At 33.6% G+C, this 17,998-nt stretch overlaps 2 protein-coding genes across 5 annotated transcripts; both read left to right on the plus strand.

The window, feature by feature from the left end:
* Positions 1 to 3,565: 3,565 nt before the first annotated feature.
* Positions 3,566 to 5,070, plus strand: LOC111830629 (Holliday junction resolvase MOC1, chloroplastic). Its single transcript, XM_023783114.1, is given in 5 exon segments — positions 3,566 to 3,656; positions 3,659 to 3,729; positions 4,381 to 4,455; positions 4,747 to 4,830; positions 4,921 to 5,070. Coding segments are annotated over 5 exon segments (471 nt in total).
* Positions 5,071 to 7,434: 2,364 nt separating this feature from the next.
* LOC17886978 (endoribonuclease Dicer homolog 3) lies at positions 7,435 to 17,918 on the plus strand. Of its 4 annotated transcripts, XM_023782790.1 has the most exons (25): positions 7,435 to 7,704; positions 8,025 to 8,199; positions 8,322 to 8,435; positions 8,896 to 9,030; positions 9,113 to 9,182; positions 9,334 to 9,371; positions 9,449 to 9,580; positions 9,675 to 9,827; positions 9,946 to 10,075; positions 10,170 to 10,275; positions 10,354 to 10,546; positions 10,637 to 10,770; positions 10,856 to 11,169; positions 11,367 to 11,638; positions 11,734 to 12,254; positions 12,339 to 12,433; positions 12,530 to 12,759; positions 12,835 to 13,044; positions 13,116 to 13,583; positions 13,672 to 13,944; positions 14,047 to 14,373; positions 14,456 to 14,573; positions 14,676 to 14,787; positions 14,890 to 15,021; positions 17,827 to 17,918. In XM_023782790.1, the coding sequence occupies exons 1-25, from the start codon at positions 7,553 to 7,555 to the stop codon at positions 17,897 to 17,899; spliced, it is 4,677 nt and encodes a 1,558-aa protein (XP_023638558.1). In that variant the 5' UTR covers positions 7,435 to 7,552; the 3' UTR covers positions 17,900 to 17,918. The 4 variants fall into 4 exon arrangements, with proteins under 4 accessions (XP_023638558.1, XP_023638560.1, XP_023638557.1 ...); XM_023782792.1 differs by lacking the exon at positions 17,827 to 17,918 and having other exon boundaries at positions 10,188 to 10,275; positions 14,890 to 15,312; XM_023782789.1 differs by lacking the exon at positions 17,827 to 17,918 and having other exon boundaries at positions 7,436 to 7,704; positions 14,890 to 15,312.
* Positions 17,919 to 17,998: the final 80 nt, after the last annotated feature.

Consider the following 17,998-nt stretch of genomic DNA (forward strand, 5'->3'; position numbering starts at 1 on the left):
GTAGACGAGAGAGAGAGAGAGAGAGAGAGAGAGAGAGACTCTTCGGTATGAGTCGAAGCGGACGAAAGAGATGAGAGAGAGAGAAGCGGCAAGAATTAGGGTTCTTCGCCGGAATCGCCGAGGTAGAGATATTTTTTCCTGTACGTGAACAATTACAAAAAAAAAATCACAACTCAGCCGTAACTTACAATAAGTCATAATATAACTCAGCCGTAATGTATCATAACTCAGCCGCAATGTGTCATAACTCAACCGTAAACGACGTTTCGTATTTTCCTGTTTTTTTGTCGGAAAACGAAAAATCTCCACCCAAGTTGAGAAGAAATGCGACAGCAATGATGACGAGAAAGAGAGACACACCGATTATAGGATAAGCGGCCAGAAGAGACGAGAAAAATAAGCGGCGAGAGTTAGGGTTTTTCGTCGGCTTCAAGAGAGAAAGAACAGTTTTTTTTCTTATTCTTTTTAGTTTTCTGCCTTTTCCTTGGCCTATTCCGATCTGACATAGACACCTTTTTTGCAACAAATGAAACAAAACTCGAGAATGGGATATGAGATTTCGATATAGTGGCAAAATAACAAGACAGTAATGAGATTACGAGTTAGTGCCATAGGTTTACCGTTCACTCTCTTCGTCTTCATTATTGTCATCTTCAAAGCAACTCTCAACATGAACAGAACCACATGTGAGAACCAAGAACTCTTTTCTTTTCTTAGAACGTTGGATGTACGCAATTTGAGAAGAAATACGATAGGAATGACGACAAGAGAGAGACTCGTTGAGAATCGAAGCGGCCAAAAGAGATGAGAGAGAGAGAAGCAGCGAGAATTAGAGTTATTCGCCGGAATCGCCGAGGTTGAAATATTTTCGCCATAACTCAGCCGTAACTTACAATAAGTCATAATATAACTCAGCCGTAATGTACCATAACTCAGCCGCAATGTGTCATAAATCAGCCGTAATGTACCATAACTCAGCCGTAAACACCGTTTCGTATTTCCCTGTTATTTTTGTCAGAAAACGAAAAGTCTCCATCTAAGTTGAGAAGAAATGCGACAATAATAACGACGAGAAAGAGAGAGACACACTGATAATATGATAAGCGGCCGGAAGAAACGAGAAAGAAAAGCGGCGAGAGTTAGGGTTATTCATTGGCTTCGAGAGAGAAAAAAACAGTTCTTTTTTTGTTTGTAAATAGTGACGAAAATCTTCAGTTTCTTCCTCTTTTATCATTAAAGACAGAATAATGATTTGGCAATTTCAGGTATGACGTGGCATGTCGAATCTGACGTGGCAATTTTTAAGTGAAAATAGACTAAGGGTGTTTATTGTAATTACACCCATCTCACTAAACATATAAAGAATAAAAAAAAAATTTGGATGTTTAGGGAATAAACATACAATTGTGGTTTATCTAAGTAATTCTCCCTATTTTATTATTCACAAAATTTATTTGTTAAACTCAAGTGGTTGTGGTATAGCTGGTGGTTTTCTTTTAAGGAGTAGTTGTCACTAAGGTCTATGCCATAGATTAATTCCATTCAAACGTAAAATTTAATAAATCAATGTATTTGACTAGTCTAAATAGTACAACATTTTAGGTCCATCAGAAAATTTGGTGATTAGACTAGTCGACGGTTACACTAGGGGATTAGTCGGTGATGAAAACACGGATTGCCCTTAATTGAATTTGAACATGTCAGTTAGACTCTTTTTCTGAAGTTTCCTTTATCTCTTTTTTTAAAAGATTTGTTGAGAAATGCCCTTTTTGGTGTACTGTTTTTTAAAAAGACTTTCTTTTCTTTTCAAATATGAAAAATTAGAAATTTTTATATGGTTGATAAGGTACATCAAAATCTTCATTACTAATGGGAGACTAAATCCAAATATTTATAAAGTTTTTGTAAGGTTTTTAAAAGGTTTACAAAGTTTTTAAATGATTTTTCAAAGGTTTTTAAAAGGTATTAATACAGTATTTACGAAATATATATTAAAATTTATACACATATAAAGATAATTTGTGTCTATAAATATACGCTTACACATATGTTTTCGATAAACTTCAAATTTTATAGTGATTTTTTGATAAAATTAGAAATATGAGTATTTTTATAAAGTGATATTGAAAATTGGTATTTTTGAAATTCTCCCTTCTTTTAATTGGTTTTTATTTTGACAACAACATTAATTCTTTTAAATTTGTACACGAAAACAATTGGATTATATTTTTGATCACAATTTTTTCTTTTTAAAGCCAAGTGCTTGTGGTCTGGCTAGCAGTTTCCTCTTGAAGAGGAGTTCTCATGTAGATCTAGACTATAAATCAATTCCTTTCAAACACAAAATTTAATAAATCAGTCTATTCAACTAGTCGAAATGATGTTTTATTTTAGGTCTATCAGAAAATCTGGTAATTAGGCTACTCCACTTTTACTAGGGGATTAGTCGGTGGTCAAACCTAGTGTCACTTATAACTATTAAAAAAATGAGATTCTTTTAAGACTAATTTTCACTTTTACAAATAATGTTTGCTTATAGACAAAGGCTCAATGTAGTTTACCAACCATTACACACAATTTCATCAATAGAAAGAGAGCTTAACTCAAGATATATAATAAGAAAAGCTCTATAATAATGTGGTCTGTATTTTGGTTTCATAAACTGATGGAAGAGTGCATTTTATATTGTAGCCTTTACAGAAAATTTCAGCTTTTACGAAAAAACTATGCTCTTCATCAGATTTTTTTTTTTTTTTATCCACACTCACATTACAATACATGATCGATAGTTGAATAAATAATTCGAGAATGTTGACCAAGGTGACAAACTTTGCATCAATCTCTTGCACTTGTATCCTAATTATTATTTTTCGTAAATATTTCATTCACTCTTTTCGCTAAAAAAATGTTTTAGACTTGTACTGAATTAATCTTGATAATTCTTGTTTAACTAATATATATCTTAACCCTCTATTAAATTTTTTTTTGGCATTGTTTAATTTAAGAATGACGATATTTAAGAAACCATAAAATGTGACAAATACAATAATTTTCAACATTAATTAAATAGTGGCTCTTTAGCAGCTACACATACTAATATATTTTTTTAGAATTGGACAAGGAATAATCAAACCAGAGAGCAATATTTATATATATATATATATATCCCAATTTCTCTCAGAATAGTCTCGGAAACAATCTATCTCTGTTGAAACAGAAGAAGAGGACAAAAACAGTAGTGGAAGAGGGAGAGAAGAAGTAAGTTCTTTTAGGCTTCAATGAATCTGTGACTTGTTGTACAAGGAACTTTTTATGAATATATGACTTAGAGTACACGACATACAATATTGGTTACATGATTACATAATGGTTTTCGCAGTCCTTAAAATCAAAAGAGATTTGTTACTACGAACTTTTGTATGAACTATGAAGGTGAGTTTGTGCTTACTTCCTTACTTCTCTTGTAGAGAAACTTATTAAGTTGGCAATGACTCTCACCTCTAAGCTCAAATCCTTACGTACTCGATACTTCTCCTCATGTGGGAAGTCCAAAGACAAGGCTTTAATGAAGCAAAAATTGTTGGATCCTCTCTCTCTTCCTTCACCAAACTTTGATGAGGTGGTTCATGAGGTTTTTAAGCCACACTGGATCATTGGATTGATCCTACCTTGTTGGGAGCTTTGGCCGTGCTTAAATACGACGAAAGAGGATATCGTTGTTCTGCTCAGGTGAATCTCTACTTTAGTATACTTCAAAAACCCTAGAACTGAAAATTAAAGGAAAAACCTAGAACTGTGAAACTAGAAGATTTTAGGGTTTGTTAAGTTACTTTAATATATATATTCCAACAGGTTAAACATAAAATCAATACAAGGTTTAACTGTTATCTCTATGAGTTATATATATAGAAGATTCACGATTAATCTGTTTGTATATATATATTTTTTTTGAATGTAATGTTAAATTATATTCAAAGAAAAAATATCGTTTTTACAACTAGTGCATCGTGAAATCGAAAAATAACCGAAAATTTTGTAAAAAAAATACTTAATGCCTAAAATGAAATCTGTTTGTAATTATTGAGTTAATTAGTATTTTTGGTTATCAAATAATTAATTGACCTTTAAGTATCCTATAAGAATGGCTTAATTGATAGTATTTTAGGATTTCAACGTTGGCTTCAATCTCGTAGTTAACCTCTTTTCTCAATTTTTTTTTTAAAAAATCTATGTTTTAGCACTCGATTATATGTTGCACTAGTTGTACAAACGTTATTTTTCTTTTGAATATAATTTAACATTAAATTCAATTTTTTTTTTTTTTTGATATATTCTTGATCAAAGCTGATTGAGTTTTGTTTCTTAAATCTATGAATGTAGGTATATGATACTCCTCACTTGCAAGAATTAGTTCAGAATAATACGGTAAGGTTTTTTTTGGATGCAAAATCAACGGTAGGACTGATTCAAACTGCAAAATCAATGGTAGAACTGATTCAAACTCTAGATGTTCCATCCTGTAAGAATGATCGATGTTTCATTTACTGTGTTTTTGTGTTAGATTCAAAACCTCATGTTGATATGATGTCCCTTCAATGATACAGGAACCAAGGCGTTTATAGCGAGTTCATTACCCTCTCTATATACACAAGACGGCATTGCCGATGTAAAAAACTAATACATATACTCATCTTTTGTCTCCATTAGTATTTGAAACATTTGTTATGTCTTTTTTTGTTATCTTAGTTGAGACAAGGATATACACTATGGACAGGAATACTTGTCGGATCTAACATTTCTGTTACTCCGATATTTAGTTATTCGAGCCGGGTACTATTGATCACTTTCAAACTTTTATGTTCTAAATCTAAACTCTAGCTAGATCGGTTGCAATGAATAATGTTTTGATTTTCTTCGTAGGATGGTCGCAGGAAACTGGCATCGAAAATATTTCCATCGCTTCGTTCCCAACTCGAAAAGAAAGAGGACCATCGTCGAGCTAATGCACTACTCACTGCTGCATATGGTCATGGTGAAAGTGTGAAAAATTACTCTTTTTCTCAAATTTAGTTACATAAATTATCATTGTGTGAATAATATATATATATTTTGTTTTTTTCTTTTGAGAAAATTCGTCACTATTTTTGACTCTTCTTCTGTGTTTGAAGTTCTCTCACAATTTGGTGGCCGATTGGTTGTGTGCTTTCAAGACTTTAAATTTAAAGCCTCTACAACAATTATTTTGCTAATTAAAGATTTTGGCTTTTATTTTTTTTTAAAGTATGGAAAGACAATTTTATTTTTTCCTTCTTTGCTATCTCATTTTTTTAGAAGCGTCAAAAACCTGACTTTAAAATCTAAACAATTAAAAATTATTTATTTGTTCACATCCCCATTACATTTAAAACATTCTAGAAGTTTATAAATATATTTTATACATTTAATTTTTACATATTAATTATTCTCATTTTTTCTTGTTCTTTTAAGATCCATTTCAATAATAATCATTTTTATTTTCATGATGATGATGATGTAAAAGAGTTATGAAATTTATGTTTATATGTTTATATAGGGGATAACATTCAAAACAATGCATTAATTAATGTTTAATAGATTGCTTATATAAAAAAACATTTGAAATAGTTTTAAACACCATTATTATTTGACATAATAATCTATTAAGAATTATTCACCAAAAACAAAACAAAAACAAAAAATTATTGTTAGCGAAATTTGATATCGACTAATGGTATTATTATTATCTTTTAATTTCTTGTTCAAATGTATTGTTAGCGAAAATTAGTCATTAAATTGCTATATAAATTCATTTCTAGCATAATTTATATTTATTATTAATATAAAATAATAATAATAAAAATAACAGTCACAACTTTAAAAGCGGTGCATTACCAATCAGATTTTAACAGTAAAAGTTTCTACAGCCAAAGCATTTACAGCCAAATTCTCTGCAGCTAAAATTTTAAAGTCAAAGTCTCTACAGCCAAAAGTAACAGCCGTTACCAATCAGGACCTTGGTCATTGTCCAATTTTTTTTTTTTTTACAATTATCGAACTTTTCAAGTAGGGGTTTGGTAATGAAATTTGAAGAATACAACACTAAAGAAACTATAGGAGATTAGTATATTTGACTAATTAAATCATATTCCACATTAAAATATAATTGTATAGTTAATTTCATATTACATATTTTAACCATTCAATTAAATAATCTATGATTGTGAGATTGGGTTGGCTAAAGTATAAATCTTGAGGGTTCATACGATATATAAAGAACCATGGAGCTATGAGAGTCGCCTCTAAACAAAAGCACGTACGGATGGATCATACTCATGATGTTGATGAGCATCGAGATCGACATGTACCGATCTTACCTCTTTGTTCACCATAAACATGCACGACTCTTCAGACCTCAACTTCTACCATTAATCTCTGTATAAACATATAGTTTGAATTGAATTCACTAGTCACTACACGAGCAAACTAATACGTGGTCATGATTAATGCTTATTTATTTTCATTTTATAAAAATAATGTTAAATTATATTCGAAAAAGACGTTTGTACGTTTTATTTATAAAACCTGTCGTTTGTATTTTCAATGCAGATGATGAAATCAAATCTTAATCTTATCCCTGATTTTTCATGTTCTTAACTAGGGATGGAAACTGTTTTAGCATATTAACAAATGGTATAACATAAATTTACACATTTTCTTAATTTTTGTAGAAATGGTAAAAAAACATCTTTTGTAAGAACAAAGAAAATACTAAAATTAGATGATCTTACAAATTTAAGTCGTTCCTCTATATTTTAGCTCTCTCGTCATATGAGTCTATCCATTATTAAATTTCGTAGCTCAAAGAAATGAAGTTATTTAGACCATCTCCACTAGCAATTTTTAATGGGTTGCCTAATGAAAAAATGAGCCAGTATTAAAAGCAAAAAAGAAAGGGCCGATTAAAGCGAATAGCGTTATTTCTCTTGGCCACGTAAGAACTGGTTCTCACCCATTATTTTTTTATTGGTCTATTGTTTTTTATCACTCAAAATTTAATTCAAAAATAAATTTTTATTCCAAAGTATTATTAATTTAAGCTAAAAAACTCCTTCTAGTATTCAAATGGTTGGAGATACTCTTACAGTCTTACTACATTCTTCATTGAAAAGTGACTAAAAGCTATCTAATCTTAAAATGGGTCAAGTCCATTGGGCTTTAGAGGCCTCTAAATATTTAAAGAAAGAGAAAACCCAAAATTTTAAAAACCGTAAAAGGTAAAAACAAAACATTTAATATTAGTTTGACTAAACTTCTTGATGCAATATTTTTTTTTTCTTACTGAAACAAAAACAAATTAAACTAAAACATTCGAAACAAATTAAACTAAAGTATTTTTTCTTTTTCAGTGCAGGTTCAGAAAAAGAGAAGAGAATCACTTTTAAACTCGAAGCTGATTCAACCATCAACCCCAAAGATTCGAAATTTCCTCTACTCTTCTCTTTAAAGTGTGTTCCTTTATCTCCGTTGGTTCTTCATGCATTCTTCGTTGGAGCCGGAGAAAATGGAGGAAGAATCACAACAAGGAGGTGGTCAAGGAAGCAATTCGCTTAAGAGGAAATTCTCTGAAATCGATGGAGCTCGAAATCTTGAATCTTTCTCTTCTCCTATGATGATTGACTCTAATGGGTATCTTCATCTTCCTCTGCTTCAACTTGATTTAGGGTCTTATGGGTCTTTGCTTTAAGTTCTGTTAGGATAATTCAGTAAAGTTTACATTTTTATTGCAGTAGTTATGAGTTGAGAGTTTATGGTTCTTCCTTTGAGTTCCTTTCAAAGGGTTTAGTGGATAATGCAGTAAAGTTTGCTCCTTTTTCTTATGGGTTTGTGTTTTTGCAGTTTTTATGAGTTGAGAGTTTATGGGTCTTTCTTTGAGTTCCTTTTAAGGCAGTAAAGTTTACTCTTTTCCTTCTTATGGGTTTGTGTTTTGTGTTTGGTTTGTTTGGCGGTAGTTATGAGTGGAAGGTGTATGAGGTTGCAATGGAAAGGAACGTAATTGCTGTACTAGAGACAGGAGCTGATAAGTCAGAGATCATTAAGATGCTTACCAAAGCAATGGGTTCTTCTGATAAAGCCAAAAGATTGATAATTTTCTTGGCCCCAACTGTAAATCTTGTCAAACAGGCAAGTCCTTTACATTTTTGTATAGTTCTTTTGGATTTGATCAGTTTGAGTCTATGATATTGGTGAATGATAGGCCTTGGGAGCTCATGTTTTGAATGTTTTAATGTTGTGTATGGTTTTAGCAATGCTGTGAGATCAGAACAAATGTGAATTTGATGGTTGAAGATTACTTTGGAGCTAAAGGAGTGGATAAATGGACATCCCAACGCTGGGAAGAGGAAGTTAGCAAGTATGATGTAAGTTTGTGTTTCGGTTTGGATCTATTTTGCTAATTATTAGCCAACCAGTGACTTCATAATAGAATGTTGCAATCCACTTTGACCAGCTCGTTGTTATCTCTGGTAATGAAAAAATGCAGAAGTTCTTGAATATCACAGGCCATGGCCCAAATCTTCTTTTTGACATAGACGTTTCATTTTCTTGCATATAGCATATCAGCAGAGAATGTTAATATTTTGAGTCATTGATGGTCTTTGAGGTTGATTCTTTGTTTGGTTACCTGTTTAGTTAAGTCCATTCTAATTTGTTAGTACATATGCTGCATATAGTTTCGGGGTTGATTTAACTTCTATACTCGAGCTGTTGAGATAGATCTGTGACTATATTGACCACATTAAGTAATCACATACTTATTTTCTGTTGCCAAACCCAAGTGATCTGTGTGTCTGCAATGACACCATGTTTTGTCTGGTTTAGGTTCTTGTTATGACTCCTCAAATATTATTGGATGCCCTTAGAAGTGCATTCCTGAAACTAGAGATGGTATGTCTGATAATAATAGATGAATGCCACCGCACCACTGGTAATCATCCCTATGCGAAGTTAATGAAGGTGTGTTTTCTCAGCTCTATTAGTTTTTTATAAACAGTCCATAATTTGGCAACACACTAGATTCTTTCTTGTTTTCATGAAGGAATTCTACCACGGATCCACTAACAAACCGAAGATATTTGGATTGACTGCGTCAGCTGTCATTAGAAAAGGCAAGCTATTTAAAATTTTCTTATATCCTCTGCATTTCAAACCAAAGATTCTGATTTCTGTAACTAGTTTTAATGTTTCATCCTCATGCGAGTAAAATAAACTCTTTTGTTAGCCGTCTCTAAAATGTTTACTCTCCCTCTAACTATGCAGATCAAGTAGCAGAACTTGAGAGACTCATGGACTCGAAGGTACTTTGTTTTTGTGTAACAGAGAAGTATATGTTGTTTACAAATTAATGTTATGCAACTTTTTACTTTAAATTCAGATTTTTAATCCTGAAGAGCGGAATGGGGTGGAAAAATTTGCTACAGCAGTAAAAGAGGGTCCAATATTTTATGACCCACCATCATTTTGTAGTTTGGAATTGAAAGAAAAGTTGGAAACTTCACACTACAAGGTATTATATTATATGCTCACTCAAGATGGAGATCATGACTCTTTCCTATATGTTTCAGAATGCTTGAAGAAGATTCGGTTTTTTCTTTCTACAGTTTAATGCTTCTCTTAAAAGGCTTCAAGAGTTGGAAGAAGGCAGTTTGCTCAACATGGAGAATAAGTTTGAGATGTATCAAAAGCGTTTCTCCATCGACTACAGAGGGATTGTGCATTGTCTTGATAATCTTGGCCTGATTTGCGCGCAGTTGGTATTTTTTTTAGCACATACCGGTTAATCATTTGCTTACTCATTGTTAATTTCTTTTCGCTAGCACTACCTGCTGTACTGATTAAAATTTGTTTATTCGCATCTTGCTTTCCTGATAGGCAGCTGAAATCTGCTTGGAGAAAATCTCAGACACGAAAGAGGAAAGTGAAAGTTATAAAGAATACTCAATGGTTTGCAAGGAATTTCTTGAGGATATTTTATCCACAATTGGGGTGTATTTGCAGCAAGGTACTGTATTCAAAGCTCTATATTGCATTGAGGAGTCCCCTTTAGTCAATAATTTAATCTTTTTTCACTGTGCCTCGTTTATGTTATTTAACAGAAGATAAGAAATTGGTAGATTTGCAGCAAAACCATCTGTCAGCAGTAAATTCCGGACATGTATCTCCAAAGTTGAAAGAGCTCTTCCATCTAGTAGATTCATTTAGGTAATTAAAATGGTTTTTCCAACTCCCGAAATTGTAACAGAATCTCCATCTGTTCTGATGATTTTAAGATGTTTGCAGGGGTGAAAAGCAAAAACAGTGCCTTGTTTTAGTTGAAAGAATTATAACTGCCGAAGTGATCGAAAGATTCGTGAAGAAAGAAGGCTCTTTAGCTTATATTAATGTTCTGTATTTAATCGGAAACAACTCCTCCACCGATGCATCAGCACAGAAAACACATATTAAAATCCCTGATTCATTTCATGTTGACAAGGTTAGCATGTTCTTCATCACAGTCAGACATTTTACAGGTTGAAAATTTGCTTTTATTCTGTCTTTTCTGAAAGCTTTTTAATGAATATAGGTGAATCTATTTATCAAAGATGGGGTTGAAGAGGGATTTCAGGTTCCAAATTGCTCATGGATGGTTTGCTTTGACTCGCGTTCTCAAGAACATGCCAAACAGAGTAATTATAAGTCTATCATATTTCTCGAAAGGTAGGAGGCAATCTTGTTTAACAAAACAAATATTCAATCCAGAGCGGTCCTTTGTAGCTCAATTTCTGACTACTAATTATTGTAGGGGGAACCCGAAAAAAAGAGACCATTTGTATGATCTTAAGCGAAAAGAAATCCCAATTCGAGATCCCGAAGCTCCAAATTTACAATCGTGTCCACCTCCAGTGAAAAGTGGCCATGGCGTGCAGGAGACTGAAGACATGGTTATTCCGGATTCTAACAGAACTGTATCTGCGGAAGCAGCTGCCACACATGATCCTCCTAGCACAAATGAGCAATTAGCATGTAAGAAGTTACGGTTGGATAACAATATTTTAGAGTCCAGTGCCAAAGTGAACGTTGCCTCTTCTAAAAGTAAAGCATCTTCATCGGCTGCAGGTATGTTTTATTGTTTTCTTTATTCCTCAGTAAGTTGTTGTCGGTGATTTTGGTCTTAGTTCGTTCATCAGCCGCTGTTGATTGACAAACAAACACAAACACCAGCATATGCATATCATATGTCTATGTCTAAGGTCATGGAGCTTGTCTTAATTTGCTTATATATGTATACATCTTTGTTTTTTTTCTCTTGACAGGTTCAAAAAAACGTAAGGAGTTGCATGGGACAACCTGTGCAAATGCATTGTCAGGAACCTGGGAAAAAAATATTGATGGTGCCATCTTTCAGGCTTATAAGTTTGACTTCTGTTGTAATATTTCTGGGGAAGCATACTCGAGTTTCTCTCTTTTGCTTGAGTCAACCCTAGCTGAGGATGTTGGTAAAGTTGAGATGGACCTTTACTTGGTCAGGAAGCTTGTGAAAGCTTCCGTCTCACCTTGTGGCCAGATACGTTTGAGTCAAGATGAGGTACCCAACTCTGATCCATAGGATATATATAGTTTCTTGTTTCATGGTTTGAGCAACTGAACTTAATGTCTTTATTCTTTGTGGTTTGGCTGCAGATGGTCAAAGCAAAGTGTTTTCAGCAGTTTTTCTTTAATGGCATGTTTGGAAACTTATTTGTTGGATCTAAGTCATTGGGAACAAAGAGAGAATTTTTGCTTCAAACAGATACAAGTTCTCTTTGGCACCCTTCCTTTATGTTTCTACTGCTACCAGTTGAAACAAAGGATCTAGCTTCGAGTGCAACAATTGATTGGTCAGCTATCAACTCCTGTGCCTCGATAGTTGAGTTCTTGAAGAGATATTCTCTTCTTGATCTTCGGGTTAGTGATGAGAATCAGTGCAACAAATCATCCGGTGAGGAAGTCTTACTCGGCGACAAAAAGGAAGAAGCGAATCTGATTCATTTTGCCAACATTTCGTCTGACAAAAATAGTCTCGAAGAACTTGTGGTCATTGCAATTCATACTGGAAGGATATACTCTATAGTTGAAGCGGTAACGGATTCTTCTGCTATGAACCCATTTGAGGGTGACGTCTCATCAGAATATGCTACTTATGTAGAATATTTTAACAAAAAGTAAGTATTGTAGCTATGGCTGTTCTTTCAATCTACTTATGATAACTCTCTAGTTAATGTTGTCTCATATTCTCATTTAATCAGGTATGGGATTGTTTTGGCGCACCCGAACCAGCCATTGATGAAGTTGAAGCAGAGTCACCATGCACACAACCTTTTAGTCGACTTCAATGAAGAGAGTAAGTTGATTCTTTAAAACATGGATACATTGTGTATGTTCTCAGGATATTGTAGTGTACGAGCTCTAAGATGTGGTTTTCAATGTAAATGGATAGTGGGTGTGAAGACAGAACCAAAATCTGGCAATGTTAGAAAGAAAAAACCAAATATCCATGCACATTTGCCTCCAGAGCTTTTGCTCAGAATTGATGTACCTCGTGCTGTGGTAAAATCAATCTACTTGCTGCCCTCAGTGATGTACCGCCTAGAGTCGTTAATGTTGGCCAGCCAGCTTAGGGAAGAGATTGATTGTAGCATTAATAACTTCAGTATATCAAGTACATCGGTATGGTTTTTGACACTATTTGTCATTTAGAGATGAAACTAGCTAGCATTCTAACTTTATTGGTTTATATATCAGATTCTTGAAGCACTTACAACACTTACATGCCCCGAAGCGTTTTCCATGGAGCGGTTGGAACTGCTTGGGGATTCAGTCTTGAAGTATGTTGTGAGCTGTTATCTATTCCTTAAGTATCCTGACAAAGATGAGGGACAACTATCACGGCAGAGGCAATCAATTATATCTAACTCAAATCTTCATCGCGTGGCAACCAATCGAAAACTACAGGTATCTTCTAATATTCTGTACTAATGTCTTATATCAGTCCAATATCTTTTATATTGGGATTGGTTTGATAGGGATACATAAGAAACGGCGCTTTTGAACCTCGTCGCTGGACTGCATCTGGTCAAGTTTCTCTTTTTCCAGTTCCTTGCAAATGTGGGGTTGAAACTAGAGAAGTACCATTGGACCCAAAATTCTTCACAGAAAACATGACTATCAAAATCGGGAAGGCTTGCGACATGGGTCATAGATGGACAGTTTCAAAATCTGTATCAGATTGTGCTGAGGCCCTGATTGGTGCCTATTATGTAAGCGGTGGATTGACTGCTTCTCTCCATTTGATGAAATGGCTCGGTGTTGATGTCGATTTTGACCAAAACTTAGTCGTTGAAGCCATCAATAGAGCTTCTCTACGTTGTTACGTACCTAAAGACAATGAGCTCACAGAGTTGGAGAGAAAGATCCAACATGAATTCTCTGCCAAGTTCCTTTTAAAAGAGGCTATCACACATTCCTCTGTTCATGAATCCTATTCATACGAGGTATGGCCTCATCATTTTAACCCTGCATTATTTGGTTAACTCACACCTAGTTTTCTAATCTCATGCTATCATTTTGTTCCTCAAACAGAGGTTGGAGTTTCTTGGCGATTCTGTACTGGATTTTCTAATCACCCGTCACCTTTTTAATACCTACGAACAAACTGGGCCTGGAGAGATGACCGATCTTCGTTCTGCATGTGTAAATAATGAAAATTTTGCACAAGTTGCAGTGAAAAATAATCTGCATAGCCACCTTCAACGTCGTGCTACGGTTCTTGAGACACAAATAAACGAGTATCTGATGTCCTTTCCAAAGCCAGATGAGACTGGTAGATCAATCCCTTCAATACAAGGGCCTAAGGTAAAAAAAAACATACTTGCATGACCATTTTAAGTCCCTGCCTGAGATTTTCAGATTACAAAAAGAACAAACAGGTTGACATACTTGTCTGTTTTGGTTTAGGCTCTTGGAGACTTGGTGGAGAGTATTGCTGGAGCATTGCTGATCGATACAAAGTTAGATCTTGATCAAGTGTGGAGAGTCTTTGAGCCGATGCTTTCTCCACTTGTTACTCCAGATAAACTTCAGCTACCTCCATACCGAGAGCTCAATGAGCTTTGCGACTCTCTTGGGTATTTCTTCCGAGTGAAATGTTCAAATGATGGTGTCAAAGCACAAGCCACGATCCAGTTGCAGCTGGACGATGTTCTTCTAACTGGAGATGGATCTGAACAGACAAATAAACTGGCCTTGGGAAAAGCAGCTTTGCATCTGCTTAGGCAACTTGAGGTAAATGTTCTGATGTTTCTACTTGCGTGTGTTGGTGTGTTTACAATGTCTTCATTTGCTGAAACTTTATTTGGTTCTTCAGAAGAGAAACATTTCACGTAAAACTTCAATCGGGGATAATCAAAGTTCCATGGCTGTTAATCTAGACGGAGAAACTCCGGCTCCAGATTCTAACGAAATCCAGAGTATAGTGATTCCAGGTGAGCGTGCATACACTGTTTTTTACCTTAAACAGATTCTTCTTTTCTTCTTCAGTTTCTTGGTATCCAGGGTTAAGCATTTCATGATTTTATGATTTTCAGTTATCGGACCTATAAACATGAAGAAAGGTGGGCCTCGTGGAACTCTACATGAGTTCTGCAAGAAGTATCTCTGGCCAATGCCTACTTTCGACACCTCGGAAGAGAAATCGCGGTGAGTTCATCATCAACTGTGTCTTATTTTAGTTCAGTGGTTTTTCTTGTCTCCTGAGTATTGACTAATCTTAAACTGATAACTTTCTTGTGTCTTACTCAGAACTCCGTTTGAATTCACTGATGGCGATGAGAAGCGGACTAGCTTCAGCAGTTTCATATCAACCATAACGCTACGGATACCCAATCGTGAGGCTGTGATGTATGCTGGAGAAGCTAGGCCTGACAAGAAGAGTTCTTTTGACTCTGCAGTCGTGGAACTGCTCTATGAGCTTGAGCGCCGCAAGATACTTACCATACGAAAGTAAACTGATATCGGCCATTAACAAGTTATGACTATATGATTCACATTTAGTGATTTCGAGCAGATTGATCTTGGAAAAGCAAAAACTCGAATCCAGTCAAAAAGATTACTCATCTGGAATTTCCAGTGTATCGACTAGTTTTAGATTGTTTTGTATGTAAATCTCTAATTGATCTGCTCATTAATTTATGCCTTAATGATAAGCTCGTAGATGTTACTGCACCGAGTCTGCTGCTCGGAGCTTTTCACTGTGCCTTGAGTTGGTGTGAATTGCAGCTTTGATCTCTTCCTCGGACATGTTTTCCTGCGACAGTTCATATAGACACAAACTTCTTATCAAAATGGTTTCGCTCAGCGAGATCTTGACACATATATATCATATATGAGGACATTGCTACTTGATAGAATGCATAGATGTGTTGGAGAATCTGCTGGCATGTAAACCCTGTTTTACTGAAGTACGACCTTGAAGAAGGTCCCATCTCACCATACCAATCGATTGGAAGAAGTAACGTTATAAAATGGTTTTTGTACACCAACTCCATTCTCTCACTGTCATGACAACAACAAAAAAAACAACATAGGGTTCAATGGCTGCATATAGGCGTCCATTTATACCACTACACTAAAGAGTTTTCTTAAAAAAATAGGGCCGAAAAATACTATATAGAGGAACGGCCGCAAACATATGTTTCATGGGTTTGACTTTTGGGCCGGCTCTGATGGGAACTTTTTGTAAGAAGTCTCTCATGTAAATTAAAAAAACTTTAACCACTGTAAAGCACTTTTGGAGTGGGTGAAGAATCTTCTTTCCGCATCATCGTAGCAACATTATATAAATAAAAGTGTATAGCAGGATTTAAGAATATTGTGTAAAGAATCTCTTTGATTTCTCATAAAAAGAACCAAATTAAGTTGTTCAATATAAGCCATAGCTTATGGACCAAATAATTTTATTTATTTTTCTAGGAATATGTAAATATCATACACATCCGTCAATGTAACGTATATAATGGAATTTCTATAAGAATCTAAATCTATATGTATTTCTAGAAAGCAATACAGTGCTGTATATAATAGGTTCTCGATGTAAAGTATCGGGGGATACGTAGGTCGATACACTAAGAGAAGAGCTCCTTCGGAATCGAGTATCTGCATGGAAAAGATGCTACATCTATTCAAACTATAAGAAAAATGACATTAAAGGTTACATTAATTAACAATTAAGTGGGTCAACTGCTAGTAATTGATAAAACTATATATGTTGCTCTATTTTATTTTACTTACGCGTGCTGAAATATATTTGTTCCTAGTGTATTGACATACTCGATATCGCCTTTCAAGAAATATCTCTAGCAAAGGAGTGACTGCATTTCGCAAGTTACCCATCTCATAAGCACATATGTGAGTGTTATTCAAGAAAAAGAAAAGAAAAAACCTACATACGTGAGCTATTTAACAAATATAATGTAAAAGTAAGTCAAAAGTTACTTAAATATATAATTCTATTAGTTTTAATTTATATTATTAAAACATGTTTATAATAAAAATACAAATTTTATTCCGCACATTTTGCAATTTAAAATTTTAAAAACGGATGTATATAACTCAGTCGATAAAATAAAAAATATATGTACAACGTCTACATAAGATAGAAAATTTTGGATAATAGTTCTTTTTTTTTGTTGCCAACATGATACTAAAATTGGCTCACAAAAACCAATGAGGGGGACAATTATTTACAAAATTAGATAATAACATTATAAATAGGACTAATATGCTGCCAACTACAATTGAGCATGAAGTTTGATTTCTCAATCATCCAAATTAATATTATTATTCAGTTTAATTTGGTTCTATATTTAATTAAGAAAAATAAAATTTTTAAAGAAGTTTCAAAATATTATAAATTTTAGTTTTTTATTAAAATTTTTAAAGAATCATAAATATTAAAACTTTTAAAAGCTTTCAAATATTATAATATTTAATTTAAGCTTTATATAATATTTAAAATATTTAAACTCTACAAAAAAATTAAAGTAATATATATATTTTAACTTTGAAAATTTTTAAAATATAATAATATTGTGAATAAATATGATTGAACGAGTTTGAGTCTATGTAAATATGATTATATTTTTCTTACGGATCGTCTATATTTTGAAATCTTTTACGGGTTAAGTAATATAATTTTTTATTTGTCCACAGAGTACCACGGGGTTGACTACATATATATATGAATCTACTTATAATACAAATTCATCAAGTTATATAAAATTAAAATGAAGTAAACACGTATAAAACAAGACTATATAAACCAACTATAAAAATGACCAGCCAAACAAATATATTAAATTATGAACTCGTGGTGTACCACGGGGGAAATCATAGTATATATATAAGGTAAGAAACAAGTTGTAAAAGAAACCATGAAAATAAAATCTAAAAAAAATCATACTAAAATCATATGCGTAGTTAGAAGAAAAAAATAAGAAACCTAACAACTTATAAAGATATAAAAGCCTTATCATTTATAGTTTGATATCTTTATAGTTTTATTTTACTCTTTAGAACTATGGGTTAAAGTTTTGAAGATAATTAAATCTAGTTAACAAATTAATTTATTAGAAAAGTTAACCAAATATCAAACATGCGAAGTTGTGAACAAATGCAATGTGTGTAGGATTACATATTTACAATAATCTTTTTTATTTACTAAAGTTCTGACAAGAAGAGTTCCTTCGACTCTGCAGTCGTGGAACTGCTCTATGAGCTTGAGCGCCGCAAGATACTTACCATACAAAAGTAAACTGATTTGGGCTATTAACAAGTTAAAGACTATGTGATTCACATTTAGTAATCTCCAGCAGATTGATCTTGCAAGCGCAAAAACTCGAATCCAGTCAAA

This window comes from Capsella rubella, unplaced genomic scaffold (genome assembly GCF_000375325.1).
Source record: "Capsella rubella cultivar Monte Gargano unplaced genomic scaffold, Caprub1_0 scaffold_5, whole genome shotgun sequence".
Classification (NCBI taxonomy): Eukaryota; Viridiplantae; Streptophyta; class Magnoliopsida; order Brassicales; family Brassicaceae; genus Capsella; species Capsella rubella.